Source organism: Poromitra crassiceps (assembly GCF_964638095.1).
Source record: "Poromitra crassiceps genome assembly, chromosome: 28".
NCBI lineage: Eukaryota > Metazoa > Chordata > Actinopteri > Beryciformes > Melamphaidae > Poromitra > Poromitra crassiceps.
Genome location: NC_139651.1, coordinates 3537002 through 3555945, shown reverse-complemented (window position 1 = coordinate 3555945; position 18944 = coordinate 3537002). Strand labels below are relative to the sequence as shown.

Sequence of the window (18944 nt, the reverse complement as noted above, 5' to 3'; positions counted from 1 at the left end):
ATTTCCGGTGTATCTTGCTCATTCTATGGCCAGACGAGTTGTAATCTATTGTCATGTCATGGTGTTTTGGCATCATTAATAAACGAGGTTGATTGTGTTATTTTTCTATACATTTTTTTTGGTAGTGCTATTTTACATTGAAGTCAACGGGGAGACGCTTGTGTTTTCCCCCTAAAAGGGGGCGGGGCCTAATTGCCGATCTGATGTATAGGAAAATGAGCCAGATTGTATCAAGCAAAGCAAGGAAACAGTCTGTGATAGGGCTAGACCGGTATATGGAGCCGGTATAGACCTTATTCGATTGACGTCACTCACGTACGGGCACGCCCACCGCCGCCATATTGTCGACATAACGCAGCAGCTCTCAAGTGACAGCCTATGTGGAGCAGTGTTTATAGGAAGCTAGCCGCTGTTAGCGTTACCTGTATCGTTCCAATTGTGTTCGGATGGTGACCTGCGTTAGGCACGGCTGTAGTAATGACAGCAATAAAGTCCCCGTGGTTTGTTTCTATCTCTACCGTCCACAGACGTGAAGGGAGCGAGACGGAGGATACGTCAGCAGCACAGGAGATGTGTGGATAGTTAGGAGAGACAGGTGAAACTTTCTGACAGCTCCTCACAGCAAAGTCTGTTCACCTCGTTCTTTTGTTTATTTATTACCGGGATTAACGGCTGCCGTCGGCAGCATACAAATAACAACGGTGGGTTTTTTATTGGTGTCATTACCATCGCTATTTTGTAATGGAACAGAAACGACAATAAGGCTGTTACTAGTTGTCAGCTGCAGCGCTGTGTGCGCGCAGGACGGTATGTCAACAATATGGTGCCGTCCAGGTCTATTGCAGGGATACTCAACTTGCTTTGCCCGGGGGCCACTTTCGTAAAATGATAGAAGGCCAGGGGCCAGTTAATAAACAATCAATATACATTTTTCTGTAGCGGATTGTAGGTTTTTGGGGTGTCTGCCGGAGTTTAGTCTGACAATGTTGTGCACACCGGATAGTTAGTTAAATATGCAGGGCTGCTAACATGTGCACTTTAATACACAGTATTATTGCGTATTTTTGTAGTATTTTTGACCACTACAGATGATTTTATGATTTTTATGAGTTGTGTATGTTTTTATTTTAATGTGTCTGTGTCCTCATGTACTGTGCTGTACAACAAATTGCCTCCTTGGAGGACATTAAAGTTTTCTACTACTACTAGTTAGGTTAAAGGATGGGTTTTCCGTGGGGAATATGAATATATATTAAATCTCACGCCCCTAAGGTTTTCGAATCCGTTGAAATTTTTGAAATTGGAGGTTTACTCACAGAGATATCAACCGAAATCCATTCTGTGTGTGGGGGGGGGGTGGTGGGGGGGAGGTGCGGGTGCGGGGACTCGAAATACTACATTTCCCACAATGCACTGGGCTCGCGTGGCCTTCGTTTTTATGCCCACCCCTCAGGCATTTGGCTGATATCAAACTCCAGTAGGTGGCGGTAATGCACATATATGTTTGCCAACCGCCATAAAACTCAAAGAAGAAGAAGAAGAAGGCTTCGACAATAAAATATACAAAGAACAAGAAATAAATCGAAAATAAAATTGCCTCCAAATTGCACCAAATGTAAACGGTAGTATATATGTCGGGAGATGTCTTCATAAAATTTTTTTCATGCATTTTAAGGCATTTTCGTAGGAGTTACGCGCATCTGATGTTGTAACTATTTTCTGTAAAAATGTGTAAAAACGGGTACATTGCTCAGCGTTGATTTCGTTACTTCAACCCACCTACTACTAGATGTAAAATTTGACGAGCTTTCCAATGCCGCCAGTCCCGTGTCGATTAGTGCTTCCGTTCCCGAGATAATGGTCTCTTTGCAAGGAACTATGGGAAGCTAATATTAGCTACAGCAGGCTAGGCGGTTGAAAAGATGGCTGCGTTTTTGTTTTGGTCAAGGCCTCTGAAGGGGCGTGGAGGACCTCTAGAGGCGGGACCATGGCCAACAACAGTTGTAGTTCATAGGTGCACGACTTCCGCAAGGCGGACTTGGGCCAGATGACGCGAAACGCGTCGGCTGGCCCAAAAAATATCTGAGAGATGCTTGATATCTCTGGCAGTGAATATCCAATTTCAAAAATTTCAACGGATTCGAAAACCTTAGGGGCGTGAGATTTAATATATATTCATATTCCCCACGGAAAACCCATCCTTTAAGTACATACATACGTGCCTGGGTAGCGAGCAGACGGCGGTATTTGACAATTTAGCAGCTAACTCATAGATTATTGAAAGATATTCCATATTCCAGACTGAAATGCTATGACAGAAGTGAAGTATTGGCCAGAATCACATGAACATTTGGACACTTATTCAGCGGGTATCTTGCATGTTGCGTTCAGGTGCACTGTAAAAAAAAAAAAAAAAAAAAAAAAAATTGCAATTCCATCGCGGGCCACACAGGGGGCCGCCAGTTGAGTATCACTGGTCTATTGGTTAAAGCAGATGTGGTCCAGTCAGTGTCGTCCAACTGGGATATGATGGATTCCTGACACACAGACCTCAAGCAGCATCATTCCTGCTCCCAAGAAGCCCCCAATCCATCTGAAGTGAACCACTAGGCTGTTGACCTGTAGCCCTCTCCTCTCCATCATCACGATGAAGTGCTTAGAGAGAGTGGTCCTAAACATCATATACCATCTGTTACTCTCCACTCCTGGACACCCGTCAAGTGTGTTTACCGGTGGAAGAGAGGTGCAGATGATGCAGTGTCCGGTCTCCTCCACTGGCTGCTGCTACTGCACATGAACCCTTCAGAACAACCTCAGCGCTCGCCGAGTCAAACCATGATTCATGCTGAGGCCATAGGATCCATAAAAGAGATGGATGGAGCGCGTGCGTGCGTGTGCCAGAAGAAGTATTTGTTGCCATATTTGGACGACAGGGGGGTTTCCCAGAGCCGCAGCTCCCTCCGCTATTGGTCCATGATCGGTGAGCAGCATTGGACAGGCGACCTGTCAATCACGGCCAAAATGCCTTTTTAACGTTTATTTTACTCTCAACGAGTTTTTATCAGCCCCTGTACAGTTGTCAAGAAAGGTGATATTAACTATAGGCTAGAGACCTGCACAGGTTTCTGAACTAGGCTTTTGTGAACCTGTTTATTTATGCTTGGGCATACATTTGGGCATTTTAACATGGGGGAATGGGAATGACACGCTTTTGCAGTCACCCTCTAGTGGCCATTTGAGGAACTGCAGGTTTTTTTCGTACATTTTGTAAGGCTTTTTTAGGCATTACTGTATATACACTCGACAGTAACCTCAGAAAAACTGCCAACTGCAAAGAAAAAAAACTGTACAACCCCACCTCCTCCCCCTCCTATATCGTGTTTTTCCTCCCATTATGCTTAATGTCACCAATAGTAATCAATTCTTAAAGATCACACACAAAGGCAAGGTCATCGCTCTTCCCACTCCGGATCTATCTGACCTCATTTCAACAGAACAGCCACTCTCTGCGATCATTGTTCTGTTGGTCTTCTGGCTTGTGCTGCTGACTGTGAAAACAATGTGCTCTCTGAGGAGAGTCATCTATCTATCTATCAATACTATGTGAGGCCCTTCACCTTGAACTCATTCTAAACGGACATTTTGACCAGATTCCACACGAGCAGGCATGACTATGGTCTTCTTCTATAGGGTAATGCTGTTCAAGAACACATTTCTGGAGGAAAATGTCATTGATACTGTACTACACAGACAAGACAGCATGCACACGCACACGCACGCACGCACACACACAGTCACACACGCACGCACGCACGCACGCACACACACACACACACACACACACACACACACACACACACACACACACACACACACACACACACACACACACACACGCTCAAGTATATCACATAAACAATGCAGTTGCATTAAGGGTCACTTCACTAATGGTGTGTGAGCAGCGTCTGGCACATGTGACCACAGAACCACACAGAGACGGGTCACGTGACCACAGAACCACACAGAGACGGGTCATGTGACCACAGAACCACACAGAGACGGATCTGAAAACACACTGATACTAAAGACATCACGGGCCATATCTTACACCCAGTGCAAGTGCAAGTGCAAGTGCAAAGGCAAAATCTTTGCTAGTTTCTAGCACTCCAAATCACCCTTTTTTCTTTGAATGACCACTGGGTGGCTGAAACATGTCCTTTGATGACCCCGTGGTCATTAAACATTGATTTTGAGCACCATGAAACTGAACCAGTATGTCATTATTTATTTGACACAAGTCCAATGTCATTTTGTCTATGTCATGTTCCCACCTCAAGCGAGAAAAATACGTTTCTATGTGGTCAGAGGGCTTTGCATGAGGATGGGATCACACCAGTCGCGATGCCTGCAACTTAAAATGAGTGTGGGCCACTGGCATAAAGTGTGTGTGTGTGTGTGTGTGTGTGTGTGTGTGTGTGTGTGTGTGTGTAGGGGGGGGGGGGGGGGTGGCGGACAGAGAGACAGATACCAGCCACACCCTCCTACCATGGCTGGTACATGTATATGGCATCAATACAGTAGGTAAGTAGATCATTATACTGTACCAATTTTCATCCAATTTCAATATTAGAAACTTATTTTTCTCACTTGAGGTGGGAACATGACATTGACATTATGACAATGGACTTGTGTCAAATCAATAATGACGTACTGGTTCAGTTTCATGGCACAGCAGCTCAAAAGTGGCTTTGGACGTTCTGTAATGGGGACAATAAATGTATATGTCCACCGTGACTTCCCAGAAATGTGAAACGCTCTGTCTCTCCCCATCATGGTTGTGTGGCCAAGATGGTGTCTGTCGCCAAATCCTTTTTGTCTTCAGATGGTATGAAACGAGGCCAAAATGACACAAAAGAACAACAACCGGTCCAAAACGAAATCAATTCTTGTTTTCCGCTTCAACCCGGCTGAAGGAAATGCACCTAAAAACCACATTTTTAACTTTGGCGACATTTCAGAAGTTTGCTTAAAATTCACTTCTTGACAGTTGGATGGAAACGTACAGTAGCTCATAATAAGACTGCTTTCTAGCTCATCACCTATGGGCCAAACAGTACATCTCAATAATTGTTCTGGAAATGAGTCTGTCAGAGTGATCCCGTCACAAACAGAGCCTGTAATCAAGGCAGCCGGTCTCTGGGCAGGCAGCGAAATCCGACAGTAAATCCCACTGCGTGGCTCCTAAAACAACATCATCTTGACTAAATATAGACTCTTTGACGTGATTATGACACTTCAGGGACCTCGAGGAGAAGTTTCCATGTCTCAGCTCATCATCGCGTGATGGCCCATTCCCACATGTGGCTCCACGTTATTTTGGCCGCAGCCACAAAGCGGCTAAGTGGAGCAGAGATGGTATCTCAGAGCCCGGCGGCGTGCAGCAAAACGCACGGCTGTGTGCTGAGTGGAAATAATGGAGGTTGTTCCGGAGAAAAACATACTCAAAAGTCTGAGCCAAAGACCAAAAAGGCCTTTGTAAATCCAATGAGTATAATTCATATTTGCACGTGAATATTGATCCATATTCCTCCTCTTCCAACGCATACCATACCTGCCAACACTCCCCGATTTTCACAGCAGTCTCCCTATTTTTAACCTTTCACCCGCTGTGCTCCTGATTGGTAATTTATCTCGTTAATCAACCAATCAAATGGCTGCAGGTGTAGCAGGCTCAGTTTTCACCCTAACTGTGAGCATCAAAGCAGCTCCGCCTCCTACCCACCTGACACACTCCGCTGATGCACATGTCGAAGGCGTCGGCGCGGCACCGCGTGCCGTCCAGCACCTTGGGGGCCAGTTCCACGCTCAGGCTCCTCCCTTTGGCCAGGCAGCGCAGGGCGCAGGGCGCCGAGGGGTCGTAGGGCACCGGGAGCCACTCGTAGGCCACGCCTTGGTACTTGATATCATTGTGGGCCGAGCACTGCTGCGTCCGGAAATCCCCAGACTCCACTGGACAGTCCTGAAGAGAGAGAGAGGGGGGTGGGGGGTGGAGGGGTAAGAGACAGAGAGAGAGAGAGAGAGAGAGAGAGAGAGAGAGAGAGGTGTTATTGCTGCATTCATTATATTCAAAGTCAGAAGTCACAAATTCCCTCTTGTGCTGTAGGTCGTAATTTACAAGCAGAGTGCGTTCCAGTGTCCAGCTGCCTGACAGTGAGGGAATTAAAGTCCCTCAGGCATTATGCCAAGAGCAATTATGTCTGATGTGTCTTGATACAGTAAGAGTTCGAATCGGATTTTGACCACTGAATTCTTTTCTCAAACATTGACATTATTCTATTTTTTTTTTTTTTACTTGGAATTGTGACTTTATTGTTTCTCTCTTTTTTCCTTTTCCTTTGTCCTTGCCTGGCCCTAACACTCCTTAGGATTCAGACTATGTGGCATCAGATTTGTTTTTCACATCTGATCTTTAAGGCTGACTGTCACATTTTAAAACTTCATTCATTTGTTCTTTATTTTGACGGCGTTGGTTGTCAAGGTAACACTGACTGCAGGCGTGTGCACCTTGATTAAGGGTGCGTTTTTCTCTACGTCAACTCTAGGTGCAACAAGCCGGTGACAAAGACATTTCCATATTGCTTATTCTTCCATTTTCTTGTCGTTAAGTTAGACGAGGCAGGAAATCTCTGTACCCTTCTTGTCAAAATGTGTGAGTGTCTCCGAGCCGAGGTGCGAGTTGAAAACATCTACTGTATGAATAGGGCTTAAATCAGATCTAAAAATATCCAATGCTGAAAAAAATCTGCCTGTCTGAACAAAGCAAAGGAGGTGAGCTGCAAAAAACAATTTGGGTGAAGAGGGGGACTTCCATTCCTTAAGAATTTATTATTTGGCAACAGTTGCCCCCAGTGTCAGAGATTGTTGCACAGCTGTCCTTGGCATAGTGGTTAGCTAGTGGTTAGCTCAAGCACTTTGGAAGCAGGAGGTCGGTGTTTCAAATCCTGCAGGTTGCTGCCAGTACTGTCAACACAACGCAGGTTACAATGGCAAATCTGATTTGTATCTGGAAGGAAAGGTTTCAATTATATTTGTGAATACTACAGTAGGCTACATATACTTATAGAATATAACAATTAAAAAATATATATATATTTTTATGATACTGTAGTATGAACAAATATAATTTAATCGTTCCTTCCGCATAAAAATCGGATTTGAAAAAAAAAAAGGTCCATTAATTTGCTGGCCCCCCTAGCGCCCTGGGGGGCAATGGCCACTGAACCACTGAACTAACTCATCCTCCCAGATCCCTTGGATGCCAATATCAAGCAACGGAGCCTCCGCCGTGCCGTGGCCTTCGCCTCTATCCGCCCGGAGGCGAGAGGCGGGATAAATATTATCCCGGGAATTCTTCCCACTGAAATGTGATTAAATCATTGCTGCTCCACAATAAATCCAGACGGAACCACTTGAACGGGGGGAAAGGGAGAGAAACAGAACTTGTCTTGCTTTGATCACAGAACGCTGCGAGATGGGGCCTGCGGTTGTGCTGGATGTGTTTCTGTGGTCGGGGGGAGAGTGCAGAGCTAACTATAATGGGGGCGGTTGTGGTTCCCCGGTTCTCTGATGGAGCAAATGAAGACTGTTGATTTTACGAGATGGAACAGTGTCAAGGACTGTCAGAGAGGGATTCTTCACACAGGACTGGAGGAAAGCCTTTGTTACAGTAATGCATCACTCATCTCCCTAGGCATAACAGACATGACAGGTTTAGCATGGCCTGGACTAACACCCAGTAGAAACTGTGTGGAGAGGGTCCAGCATGTTCCTACATGCTGGTTTAGGTGGTCTCGACTCCAACACCTATCTATACGAAATCAATGTGGTGTCCATTCTTTTATTTGTCTTGTTTGTGTGTGATTATTGTTCTATAATCGAAAATAAAATATTGGAAAAAAAAAGAAAAAAGAAAAGTGGTGTCCATTCTTTCGTGCTGTAAAGATCACACTCACCATATTGCTGCAGGTTCTGTAGCGGATGTTTTTGCCCTCGCAGTTTCTGCAGAAAAAGGGAAATGTTCTCAGTGAGCGCGAATGGAATTCATTCATTCATTTCATTTCATTTCATTCATTCGTTCATAAATGAGTTCATAGCAGTGACGAAGCACCACTTTCGTCACGTACAGAGAGTCGTTTTTCTACCTGACGGAGAACGACTTGAACTTAGAATCCGTTTCATGAATAAAGGAAAATCCCTTCAGATCTCTCCTTTGCGATTAATCGATTTCTTTAATTCATTCATTTATTCATTCATTCATGATGTCTCCATGGTTACAGGAACCTTATCAAAGCACTTTGCACTCCTTAATATATCCCCCTTTAACTCACTTCAAGCCACCTATTTCTGAAGAAAATGGTGAAAACGACATACCCAAACTAAAATGCTTACTGTGGCTGAAGCGTGATTTCTATTCGCACATAGGATAAGCAATAACCACGCCCTGTGGCGCCGGGATTGGCCAGGAGCATTGAAGCTTGGGACTAAAGCACCTGGGGTTTTTCATCTTTTAAAATAAAGATGTTTAAAAAACTATTGCTTGTTACATTTTCAGTGCTGTACCTTTTCTCTGGGTAAGAATTGAGCTTGAAATTAACGATATGATACATTATATTATATGAGCTATGAACGTGAACACAACACCGTTTATATTATTGCATGTTTTTGTAGATTGTGTACATTGTGTAGATTACAATTGTTATGCTTATTATTATTATTACTATGCTAAGGAAGGTAGGTGACCATAATTCATTTCAATGTCCGCTCTCAATGTCCGCTCTCGAAATCGCTGTCCGTTCTCAAGAGCTATTCAGTTGGTTCATGAAATCGCTGGGCTGCGTGCCCTCCAGTGTTGCTCCTGGCCAATCCCGGGGCCACAGGGCGTGGTTATTGCTTATCCTATGTGCGAATAGAAATCACGCGTGGCTGAACCGCTAGGGTTACAGACAACTGCCTGACCTTTTCTGAAAGGTAAGACTTTGACGTTTCTGTTCCAAGTCTCAGAATGACTCTATGTGTTACTGACCCTGAGTAACACCAGCTCAAACACAGTGGTTGATTCTCTCCTAGAATAAAAAAACACTTTTAGAGTGTAAACAGTTACCTGTGGTTGTTGTATTTATGGCTAGAAACCCAATGGAGACATAGCCACAGGCCTTACCACATCCCAACTCAAAGAAGATGAAAAAATACCAAAACATGAGTATTTGGCAGTGGTTTTTGTAGGGAGATACCTAGGCGGATTTCCAAAAAGCCATTATAAAAAGCCATTTGAAAAAGCCAAATAATCTGAAATGTTGTCTTTGTCTTTGTACAAAGACAGCTATAACTTCTGCTGTGTTGATCTGATCTGAAAAAGGAAGACATGGTTGGATGCGCAAGATTCAGCCGGTTAATTTGGTATGTAGCATGAACAGCATTGTTCAGAATTAACTACCTAATTAATCACATAAATGACAGATGAACAGCAAAAAATCAGAAACGTAACGCCGGGGTTACGGTGCCATGCAAAACAAATTTTTATAGACATGATTTTTGGAATTGTCCCCCCCCCCCCACTTGTAATATTGTTTTTTGTCATTTAATGTTTTTTCTCTTCCAAGCTGTTTTGAATATTTTTTTTCTAGTTTTATATTTATATTTTTCTTGCTTTATAGCTTTCCTGTAGCACTTTGTAAACTATGCTTTTCGATAATTGCTGTGCAAATGGAGTTATTAATATTAGAATAATCGGTTTGCATTTCAAGTGAAGCTTTACCTACTAATTGACCTTCAAGTTGCTCGGGATAAGAGTGTCTGCTAATTGCTAAATGCCTAGAAGTACACATGCTGTTACGCACACACACAAGAACACAACAGGTGCACGTACAGCCATGTACAAACACTCGTGCACATAGTATGTATTAGGGGTGGGAATCACCAGATGCCCCACGATACGATATTATCACGATTCTACACGATAGTATTGCGATATGCTAGTATTGCGAATTTGCCATACATATTGAGTATTGCGATATCGCAATATATTGTGATGTACTGTATTACCTTTTTTCAATTGCAAATTATGTCCCCAAAGGATTTTTTTTTGTCAACATCTGTTTTATCTAATGAAATAAAGTTTTCAGTCTGTTCATCTCGCTTCAATCATTTTTATTGCAGTAAAATGGGATTGTCAGGCAAACAGATTGACCAACACCGTCATAAAAAGCTGTCCTAAATGTTGCATGATGCACTTGACATTTTGTATAATAAAAGATCACGATACTTGGCATTCGATACGATACGATATATTGCCCACAAAATATCGTGATACTATGCTGTATCGATCCCCCCCACCTCTAATATGTATGTGCGTGTGCACACACACACACACCTGCCAGGCTGCAGTGCACTCCACCAGCTGGTCCAAAACGTCAAGCAAAATACAACCCACAGATATACACACAGTCGCACACATCACACACGCACGCACACGCACGCACGCACACGCACACACACACATACAGACACACACAGTGTTGATAACCGGGTACAGTATTAGCCTGAGCCCGGTGTGAAGCGTTCCTCTCCCCCTGACAGCATGGACACACTGTTAAATCCGTTCCACCTTGTTAGCAACAATAACAGCAGCCAGTCTCTCGGTGTGTGTTAACGTTTCCCCTGCCGGCTTAAACACTAACACCCGAGCCCGACTGGGAGCGGCTCATTTTGTCCTGGTGTCAAAACTGGGCCGGTCCTAATCTGCCCATGTAGGCGAGATAGAGAGCCCGTGCAGGACCACACTGCAGCCATTCAGCTGCGAGGAAAACCCGGCAGCCAGACTAACGAGGAATGTCTGTCTGCTTATTAACGAACCAATTAATAGCTTTCTGCCATTGAAATGCATGAATCACTCAACCATGGTGTGTGTGCATGTGTGTGTGTGTATGTGTGTGTGTGTGTAGTGTGTGTGTGTGTGTGTTTGTCTGTCTGCATATGTGCGTGGGTGGACGGTGGTTTCAGGGTCTGGGAATGTCTCCGCTACAGCTAATGGTCATTTGTCTTGTCCTGAACTCACCACACCGACATGACAGTGTGTGGGGGCAGGGCAGGTCCTCTCAGGACATGCCACACAGTAATAGCGACGACTAAACCAGCCGCTCGGACGCCGTGCTGGAAATGTTACAGGAGAAATCGGACAATTTCGTCAAAAGAGAGTAAATGTCCATGTTGCTAGTCTGTTGATAGAACACAGCGATTCCACTCTACAGCAGGGATACTCAACTAGCTTTGCCCGGGGGCCACTTTCGTGAAATGATAGAAGGCCAGCGGCCAGTTAACTCATTGAGTGCCAATGACGACAGTTGTCGTCAATTCGAATACTAACGTAGAGTGCCAAAGACGACGATTGTCGTCAATTGCGTTTTTTGACGGTGGGACGTGGATCAATGCCCGATACATCTGCTGTACAAATATTGTAGCTATTGGAGGTCTATAACCTATTTTACCGACCCAGTTGGTGGCGACAGTGCTCTCCAGATTACAGAAAGGTCCGGAAAACAGGAGGAAAAAGCCGTGATCAAAGAGAAACCGATGCATGCTGCAGCCAGAGCCATATAGATTGCTCTGTCTGCAGCTGACTTTGTCTGCGAACCGCAGTCAATCCGCGCACCCAACTGAGCTCCTCTGCCTCTGTCTGTCTCTGCTGCATAGTTTCTTCACACGATTAGCCGCCAGAAAGGCAGCACCCGACGCCGAAGGGCCAAACCTTTCCCTGCAGTCCGGGTTGGCATTTCCTTGTGGCGCTGGGAGCCGCCCGGCGCACACAAACGGAGCGCTCCGAAAATAGACTGGGTGCGTGAGGCTGTGTAGTGTGGGGAGGAGTTTGCAGCTGAGGGGGGGAGAGGGGGGTGGGGCACGCAGGCACCACACAACGACACCACGTCACTACATCATAAAATATTATCTTCAGACTCAGTGAATGTGCTTGAAATGCTGCATTTCACAAAAGGCGGAATAACTCAGCTTCTAATTTGAAAAGTGTCTTTTTGCTCAAAACAGCCTATCTTCTCCGGCTCATAACTAAAGAACGGAAAATGGGATCAATAAACTTTTTTTTGCAGATGATAGAAGAGAGTCTCCTCGTTCTTTGTACGTGTTCGGTGTTTACATACTAATATCACACAATATTCTGTGGGCCTCGAGAAATCACTGAAAACGCTCTGAAACTCTGGCACTGGGAGCGTCCGTTCTCCAAAAGTGGCTGGCACTCAATGAGTTAATAAACAAACGATATACATTTTTCTGTAGCGGATTGTAGGTTTTTGGGGTGTCCAGCCGGAGTTTAGTCTGACAATGTTGTGCACACCGGATAGTTACAGTAGTTAGGTTAAGTTAGTTAGGTTAAGTACATACATACTGTAAGTGCCTGGGTAGCGAGCAGACGTCGGTATTTGACAATTTAGCAGCTAAATCATAGATTATTGAAAGATATTCCATATTCCAGACTGAAATGCTATAACAGAAGTGTGAGTATTGACCAGAATGACATGAACATTTGGACACTTATTCAGCGGGTATCTTGCATGTTGCGTTCAGGTGCACTGTAAAAAAATAATATATATATATATTTTTTGCCATTCCATCGCGGGCCACACAGGGGGCACCGCCCCCTGTGTATCACTGCTCTACACTATAGGGCCAGGCAGTAGATGAAAGTGCCTATATGTATGTGCTGTTTTAAAGACATCAGCTGTGATCAGAATGGTTCACTCACTCAATATTGTGAAGTGTTTATCTTAGGGTGCTTTCACACTGGCGCCCAGGTAACCGTTCCCGAGCACACTTGTCCCCCAAATTGAACCCAGTTTCGGAACATTTTGACGAGTGTGAACGTTCGGTTCCGTTCCGCCGCCCGGGCGCGCAACAGGGAACCGTGACAGGATCCACTTGAAAAGGAGGTCTGGTGGGGAGCGCTTTGGCGTGCTGCCCGGGCACGGAACACTTGCGAGTGTGAAAGCCAACCCGTTCCGAACCACATTGACAACGAGGATACACTCCAGGCATAGTTGATGACGCGAGTGAACTCTGTACCGTTTCCGAGCGCGGAAGAAATATTGTAATGTGAAAGCTGACCAGCGGGGGAGAGAGGAGGGGAGCGATTGTTCCATCAGTATTAGTGAACTATATGTGTTCACTCATTCACGCACTCACTATTCCCCGTATTTATAGTGAACTATATGAGGAACAATCAAAAGAGTTTCAGACTAGGGATGTTCATTTTGAAAATTTTCCATAATCGAAAATCGGGGAAAATTAACGATCAATTATCGATTATCGATCATATTAATAATAATATAAAAAAAAATATATATATATATATATATATATATATATATATATATATATATATATATATATATATATATTACAAAATGAATGCCTATGGCAGAAAATACGAAAGACAACGTGTTCTCCTCAATGAACTCTTTATTTCAATGTGTCTCCTCTCCAACACTCTGCTGTCCCCGGCGCATGCTGGTGTGAATTCCCCATGTTTAAAACAGTTTTGTTGGCACAAAGGCCCGTGCCCAGCCAGAAAACTAGAGACTATATGAAGCTCCACCTCACATTAGTTGGCTGTGCAATTGAGTGGGGCGAGGAGGAACAAATTCCACCCAAACCTAGTCCACAAAAAATAATAATAATAATAATAATAATTAACAATAACAAAATCGATAAGAATTCCACATGATCGATTCCATTCCTTAACGATCAATTATCGATTTTCGATAACTGATGAACATCCCTATTTCAGACACTACCTCCCTCTTCTTAAACATGGCAGCATTGCATTGTGGTATATTGGAGAAATTGTACGGCAAATTCTCTGTTCACTAGAAATTGCTCTGGATTGTGGGTATTTTAGAGTGGACTAGCTGTATAGTGAATCAAATTAACAGATGAGAATTCGGACACTATACAAACTCCTGTAAAAGTCCTGAATATACTGTATCAATAGGCTCTGTGGACGGAACACTGTGTTTGACGTTAACGTCAACGTGCTAACAGAGCGTCGTCGCTCACTGAACGAGCTCATTCATTTTGGCGAGCGAGCGATGAACCGAATGCAGCTGTTTGCAGCTAACGAGCGTTAACGGCGCACGACGTCATTAACTCCCGCGAGAGTTAACGACGCTCTTTCCTCACTCTTTCCCCCTCGTTGGGGAATGAGAACTCATTTCTCCAGAATGTCCCCACTAATTATATCCAGAAGTTAAACTGGCCCTCACCAGAGAGCAGTAGCGAGCGCACGCGCGCACACACACACACAACACACACACACACACACACACACACACACACACACACACACACACACACGCGCGCGCACACGCACACACACACACACGCACACACGCACACCCTCCCCTGTCCCATAGGCTCTGGCAGGTGTGCTGGCTTGTTCGGAGATGTTTCTCTAATGACTGGAGTGTGAAGCTCCCAGTGCGGAGGAAGTCTGAGCAAATCAGGAGTCCCCAATCGCTTCCAGACGCTGCTGCGTGGAGATCTGTGATCAGAGTTTAGGGCCAAGTGAGGCCACGCTCCGCCTGTCTGACTCAAGCGCTGCCTGGGAGTCTTTAGGACCGCGGCATCTCATCAGACTTCAAACGGGCCTGGAGAGATGCACAGGACACGCTGATAAAACACAGCTTTGACATCATCATCATCGGGGCTTCCCAGTGCAGTGTGCTAATGAGGCTAATCTAGGGAAGGAAAATGGAGGTAGCTGTATTTATGTATCATTTGGTTGCGGGCTTTTAACCAAAGTGTCTTTAAAATGCTATCAATTAGGCTTTAGGGTTTGATTGATGTATAGGTTTAACGGAATATCTGATCAGCTCTATAATATATCACTGATATTGACTCAGATCTGACCCAGTCAGCGCCATCCACCTCTGATGTGAGGGATATGATGCAGTTTGATTGATTATATATTTATTATAGAACTGATCAATACTACAGTGGTTGTCTATGGAAAGCCCCTATCCTGAATTGACAATCCAAAAATATCTATATTGGTATTGGCCTAATCCATATCGGTCAAAGCTTAGTGCATATTTATTTTTCAGTGTCTCAGTGAAAGAGGGAAACAAACCCCTAATGTTCATTGTCAGTATTACAGTCATGTTTGTCAGTAGTTACATTACAGTAGTTACATTACAGTAATGCGTTTGTATTGTGGGGGAAATGCTAACTGCTAACTCTACACCCCGCAGGGAGAAAAGCCTTCCTCTACCTTCAATGGAGCAACACTGGTCCTAATATGACAAAACCGCAGCATAAAATCACGTTCCAAAGCAAACCCAAAGCCAGTTTGCATTGGTTACTTATTCTTTCTCTTTTGTTTCTCTTGAACGGGATGCTCAATTTAAACCGTATCACCACAAGATGCAATTAGCCGACTTTCGTAGCGATGTGATTTTACGCGAATTTTATTGATGCGGAGTAAAACTGTTCTTACTTATGAATTTGGCACTCATCGTCGCAGCAGGACTTTCCCCAATGACAATTCCAACCCGCCAATAACCAACCAATAAACGCCAATAAACACCAAGAAGAAGATGGTTGAAAGCCAAGCAGACATGTTAACACTTTGCAATATGTTCTGGCTTCTTTGTATTTTCGAGTGTATTCTGTTACCCATGTAGTTCTTACTGTAGTTTTAGATTTCTTTGTTTTTATGTTTGGGGACTGCGGATGGAAACTAGCCTCATGCTAAATCTGGCACTTTTTACACTTTAAACATGTGTATCTGCTTCCTGTCCAATGTGTTCATTCATTTTGCATTGTCCCGTCCAAATAAACAAATAAAGTCAAGTAAAAATAAACAAATAAAAGACGAGTTTAAGTACGTCTAAAGTATGCACATGACATGTGCACCTACAGTATGTGCAGTGAATATGCCACTGTCTCTGACTTGTCTTATCACTATACTGCCTTATTGCTTGTTGTGTCTCTTGTTGTTTTTGCACTCATATGCCCTGTTATATTTGTACTATGTTGTAAACGGAGTTCACAGCACAATAATTTCACATGTGATACTTGTACCACGGAGTGACAATAAAAATCTTGAATCTTGAATCTTGAGTAGGCTACAGTAGCCAAGTGGACGACCAAAGTTACGATATCGGATTGGACCTTTGTGACCTACTGTACAAGAGGTATACAAGTTTGTGTGTTCTTTTCTATACTGTGACCAACTTAAAATGTATAACGTTAGCGTAAAAGCGAATTGTGTTGCTAATAGCGAGTAACACCCATAAGAATTAGTAGAACGTTAGACAATGACATGAGCGTTTGCTACCGAATCAGATATCAGTAACATTAATGTTACTAGGTAGTAGGTTACGCAACAAGTCCATAACGTTAACATCCAGTAACTTGCCTGGGTCCAGACTCAGAATCAGCCCACTCCACCACTCGACTGCTTCACGTTAAGAGTTGACAATTCAATTCTGATATCAGCTAACGTAACCCTATTTCATGGCGAGGCTACAATAACCTCTTGACCAATAGACCTAGTTAAATGCAAAGCTAACTGTATGAAAACAAAGCTAATGCTAAAGGCAACACAACTCGTATCGTGTATTCTGTAGGTCACAAAAGTACAAACCATAGGATAGATCACTGGTCATCACAAAGTAAAGAAATACATGTAAGCAGCAAACTAACCAATCCTGGGGTCAGTTTGGGGTCAAGTGGGCTCAGAAACGGTCCCGGGGTCCCTTAAGTGAAACCACCCTTAACCCACTCACTTCATTATCAGTAAGAGGAAGATACAGACTAGACTGGACCCAGACGACTGTCTCCCCCGGCTTCCATGCCTCCCAACCACTGAAGTCCATAGAGACGATCTGGACTCTGTCATAGTTTCCAACCCATCTCTCTCTCTCTCTCACTTGCACTCTCGCACGCCCGCATGCATGCGCGCACACACACACGCGCGCGCACACACACACACACACACACACACACACACACACACACACACACACACACACACACACACACACACACACACACACACACGGGTTCCTGAGCATGTGGTGGTGAATATAGCGTAGAAGATGCAGGCCTCACTCTGTGTATGTGATGGTCAAGATGAAATCTCTTATGCATCTTAAAAATAGTTTTCAAAGTACAGTACCTGTCCATTTGTTATTGCACAAGTCAACAAGTCATTGCACTCGTTAACGAGTCAGGAAGTCGTTACACGTCGAGTATTAGTCACTGTACAAACTGTGCCTTGTGTTTTGCATGAGATCAGTGACCTAAATATAGTTTCAAGATTACCAAAGTCTTTCTGATTCATCTTAAAAATATGCACCTTCAGGACACGATCCAGTCTTCCAGTGACGTGATTGAAATCAGAACAATTCTACAGCATATCTCTCCCGTGAATATTTTTTGTGCTTTGAAAAATGATGATCTGTGAGTTTGAGCTGACACGCTGATGTGTCCAGTGGACAGGTTAGGTCATTACGCAGTCTTCATCATCAACCCCAACAACATGGTAGAATTTTCAAGTATTCTCTTTAACCCATTGATACCTGATGCAGCATTTGCGTATATATCCCTCATTTGTGTGTGTATCCCTTTAAGACCGTCTTAAAGGGATACACACACAAGCTGCATCAGGTATCAATGGGTTAATGATCAGAGATGTGCCAGAAGGAAAAGAGACAAAACGCTGTCAACTAGTGTCGTGTTAGAAGGTTAAGTGAGGCTTTACCCTCCGTTGAGGCAGCGTCGCAGCGAGTAGGAGGCTCCTCCTCCACAGGTGCGGGAGCAGTCGCTCCAGGACCCCCAGGCGTCCCAGCCGGTGTCCCTGTCCTCATCTGAGCGGGTCGTCCTGGAGGCCTGCAGCGGGACAACAACACCAGGACACTCCATCATCAGAGAATCCATTAGATATTCACATACAGTACAGGGGTGCTTCATCAAAAAGCCTGTTTAGAGTGTTATATTCCAACTCGGTTTACTCCGAATTTAGTCTGTTTGGCCTGGTGAGAAGTGAAAAGCTTCTACTCTCCAGAGAAGTGTTGTAGATATTATGACCAAAGCAGGCTACTCTCAATCCCCCCCCCCCCCCCCCCCCCCCCCCCCCCACTGTTTCTATGATAAGCTCTTTATATGCTACGCTATTAAAAGTATTTGAGCGATGGTGCTTCACTTGCCGGCAAATTCTCGGGTTGAGTTGAGATTTGAACGAGATGTCATGCTGGTTTATGTATCACAAGATCTATGGACTGTCAGTGTAATTACTTCACAACATGGCCAGCAAAAGCCCATTTCAACCGCTCGACACTTACATCAAAGACGTTTGCACCATTTATAGCACAAGTATATTATACCGTTTTATTGGCAGAAAAGGCTCTGCTGTTGAGGACGCTGCCTCAATGAATTGCATGTCAGAGATTGTGCAGGGAGCTCCATAAACCCCCCCCCCCCCCCCAAGACATAGTAGACACATCATTCACCAACATTAAAATAATAATAATATGAAAACCGACATAAAAACAGACAAGATAGAAGATCGGAGATAGGTTGCACCAGCATCCTGACGACTTGTGTGAACAGCAGCAGTGGTAGGACTGATCAGCAGTGTGAGCTGTCAGACGATAAATCCACCTCACTGACTTGTTTGAATGTGATCAGTGATTGAGGGACCCAACTGACGGCGATCAGCTGATGTGCTGTTTGGACTGGACAGCTGACAGGCGATCAGCTGACAGCCTGCAGGACTTCAGCATTCTGCTGCCTGACCTAATGTGATCACATGCTCCTTTAAACGAGTTACTTGTGTGAATTCTTGTGACTTTGGTTTACGAGCGCTGGTTTGCGTG

At 44.3% G+C, this 18944-nt stretch overlaps 1 protein-coding gene across 1 annotated transcript in view; it reads right to left on the bottom strand.

Annotated features, from left to right (window-relative positions):
- adamtsl3 (ADAMTS-like 3) overlaps positions 1 to 18944 on the bottom strand; it is a gene marked incomplete at its 5' end in the record, with an annotated part of 209171 nt that overhangs the window by 102099 nt on the left and 88128 nt on the right. Inside the window, 3 exons of the mRNA XM_083662451.1 lie at positions 5783 to 6019; positions 8013 to 8058; positions 17831 to 17958. Of these exons, the coding sequence (XP_083518577.1) occupies positions 5783 to 6019; positions 8013 to 8058; positions 17831 to 17958 (411 nt within the window). The remainder of the gene's footprint in view (positions 1 to 5782; positions 6020 to 8012; positions 8059 to 17830; positions 17959 to 18944) is intronic.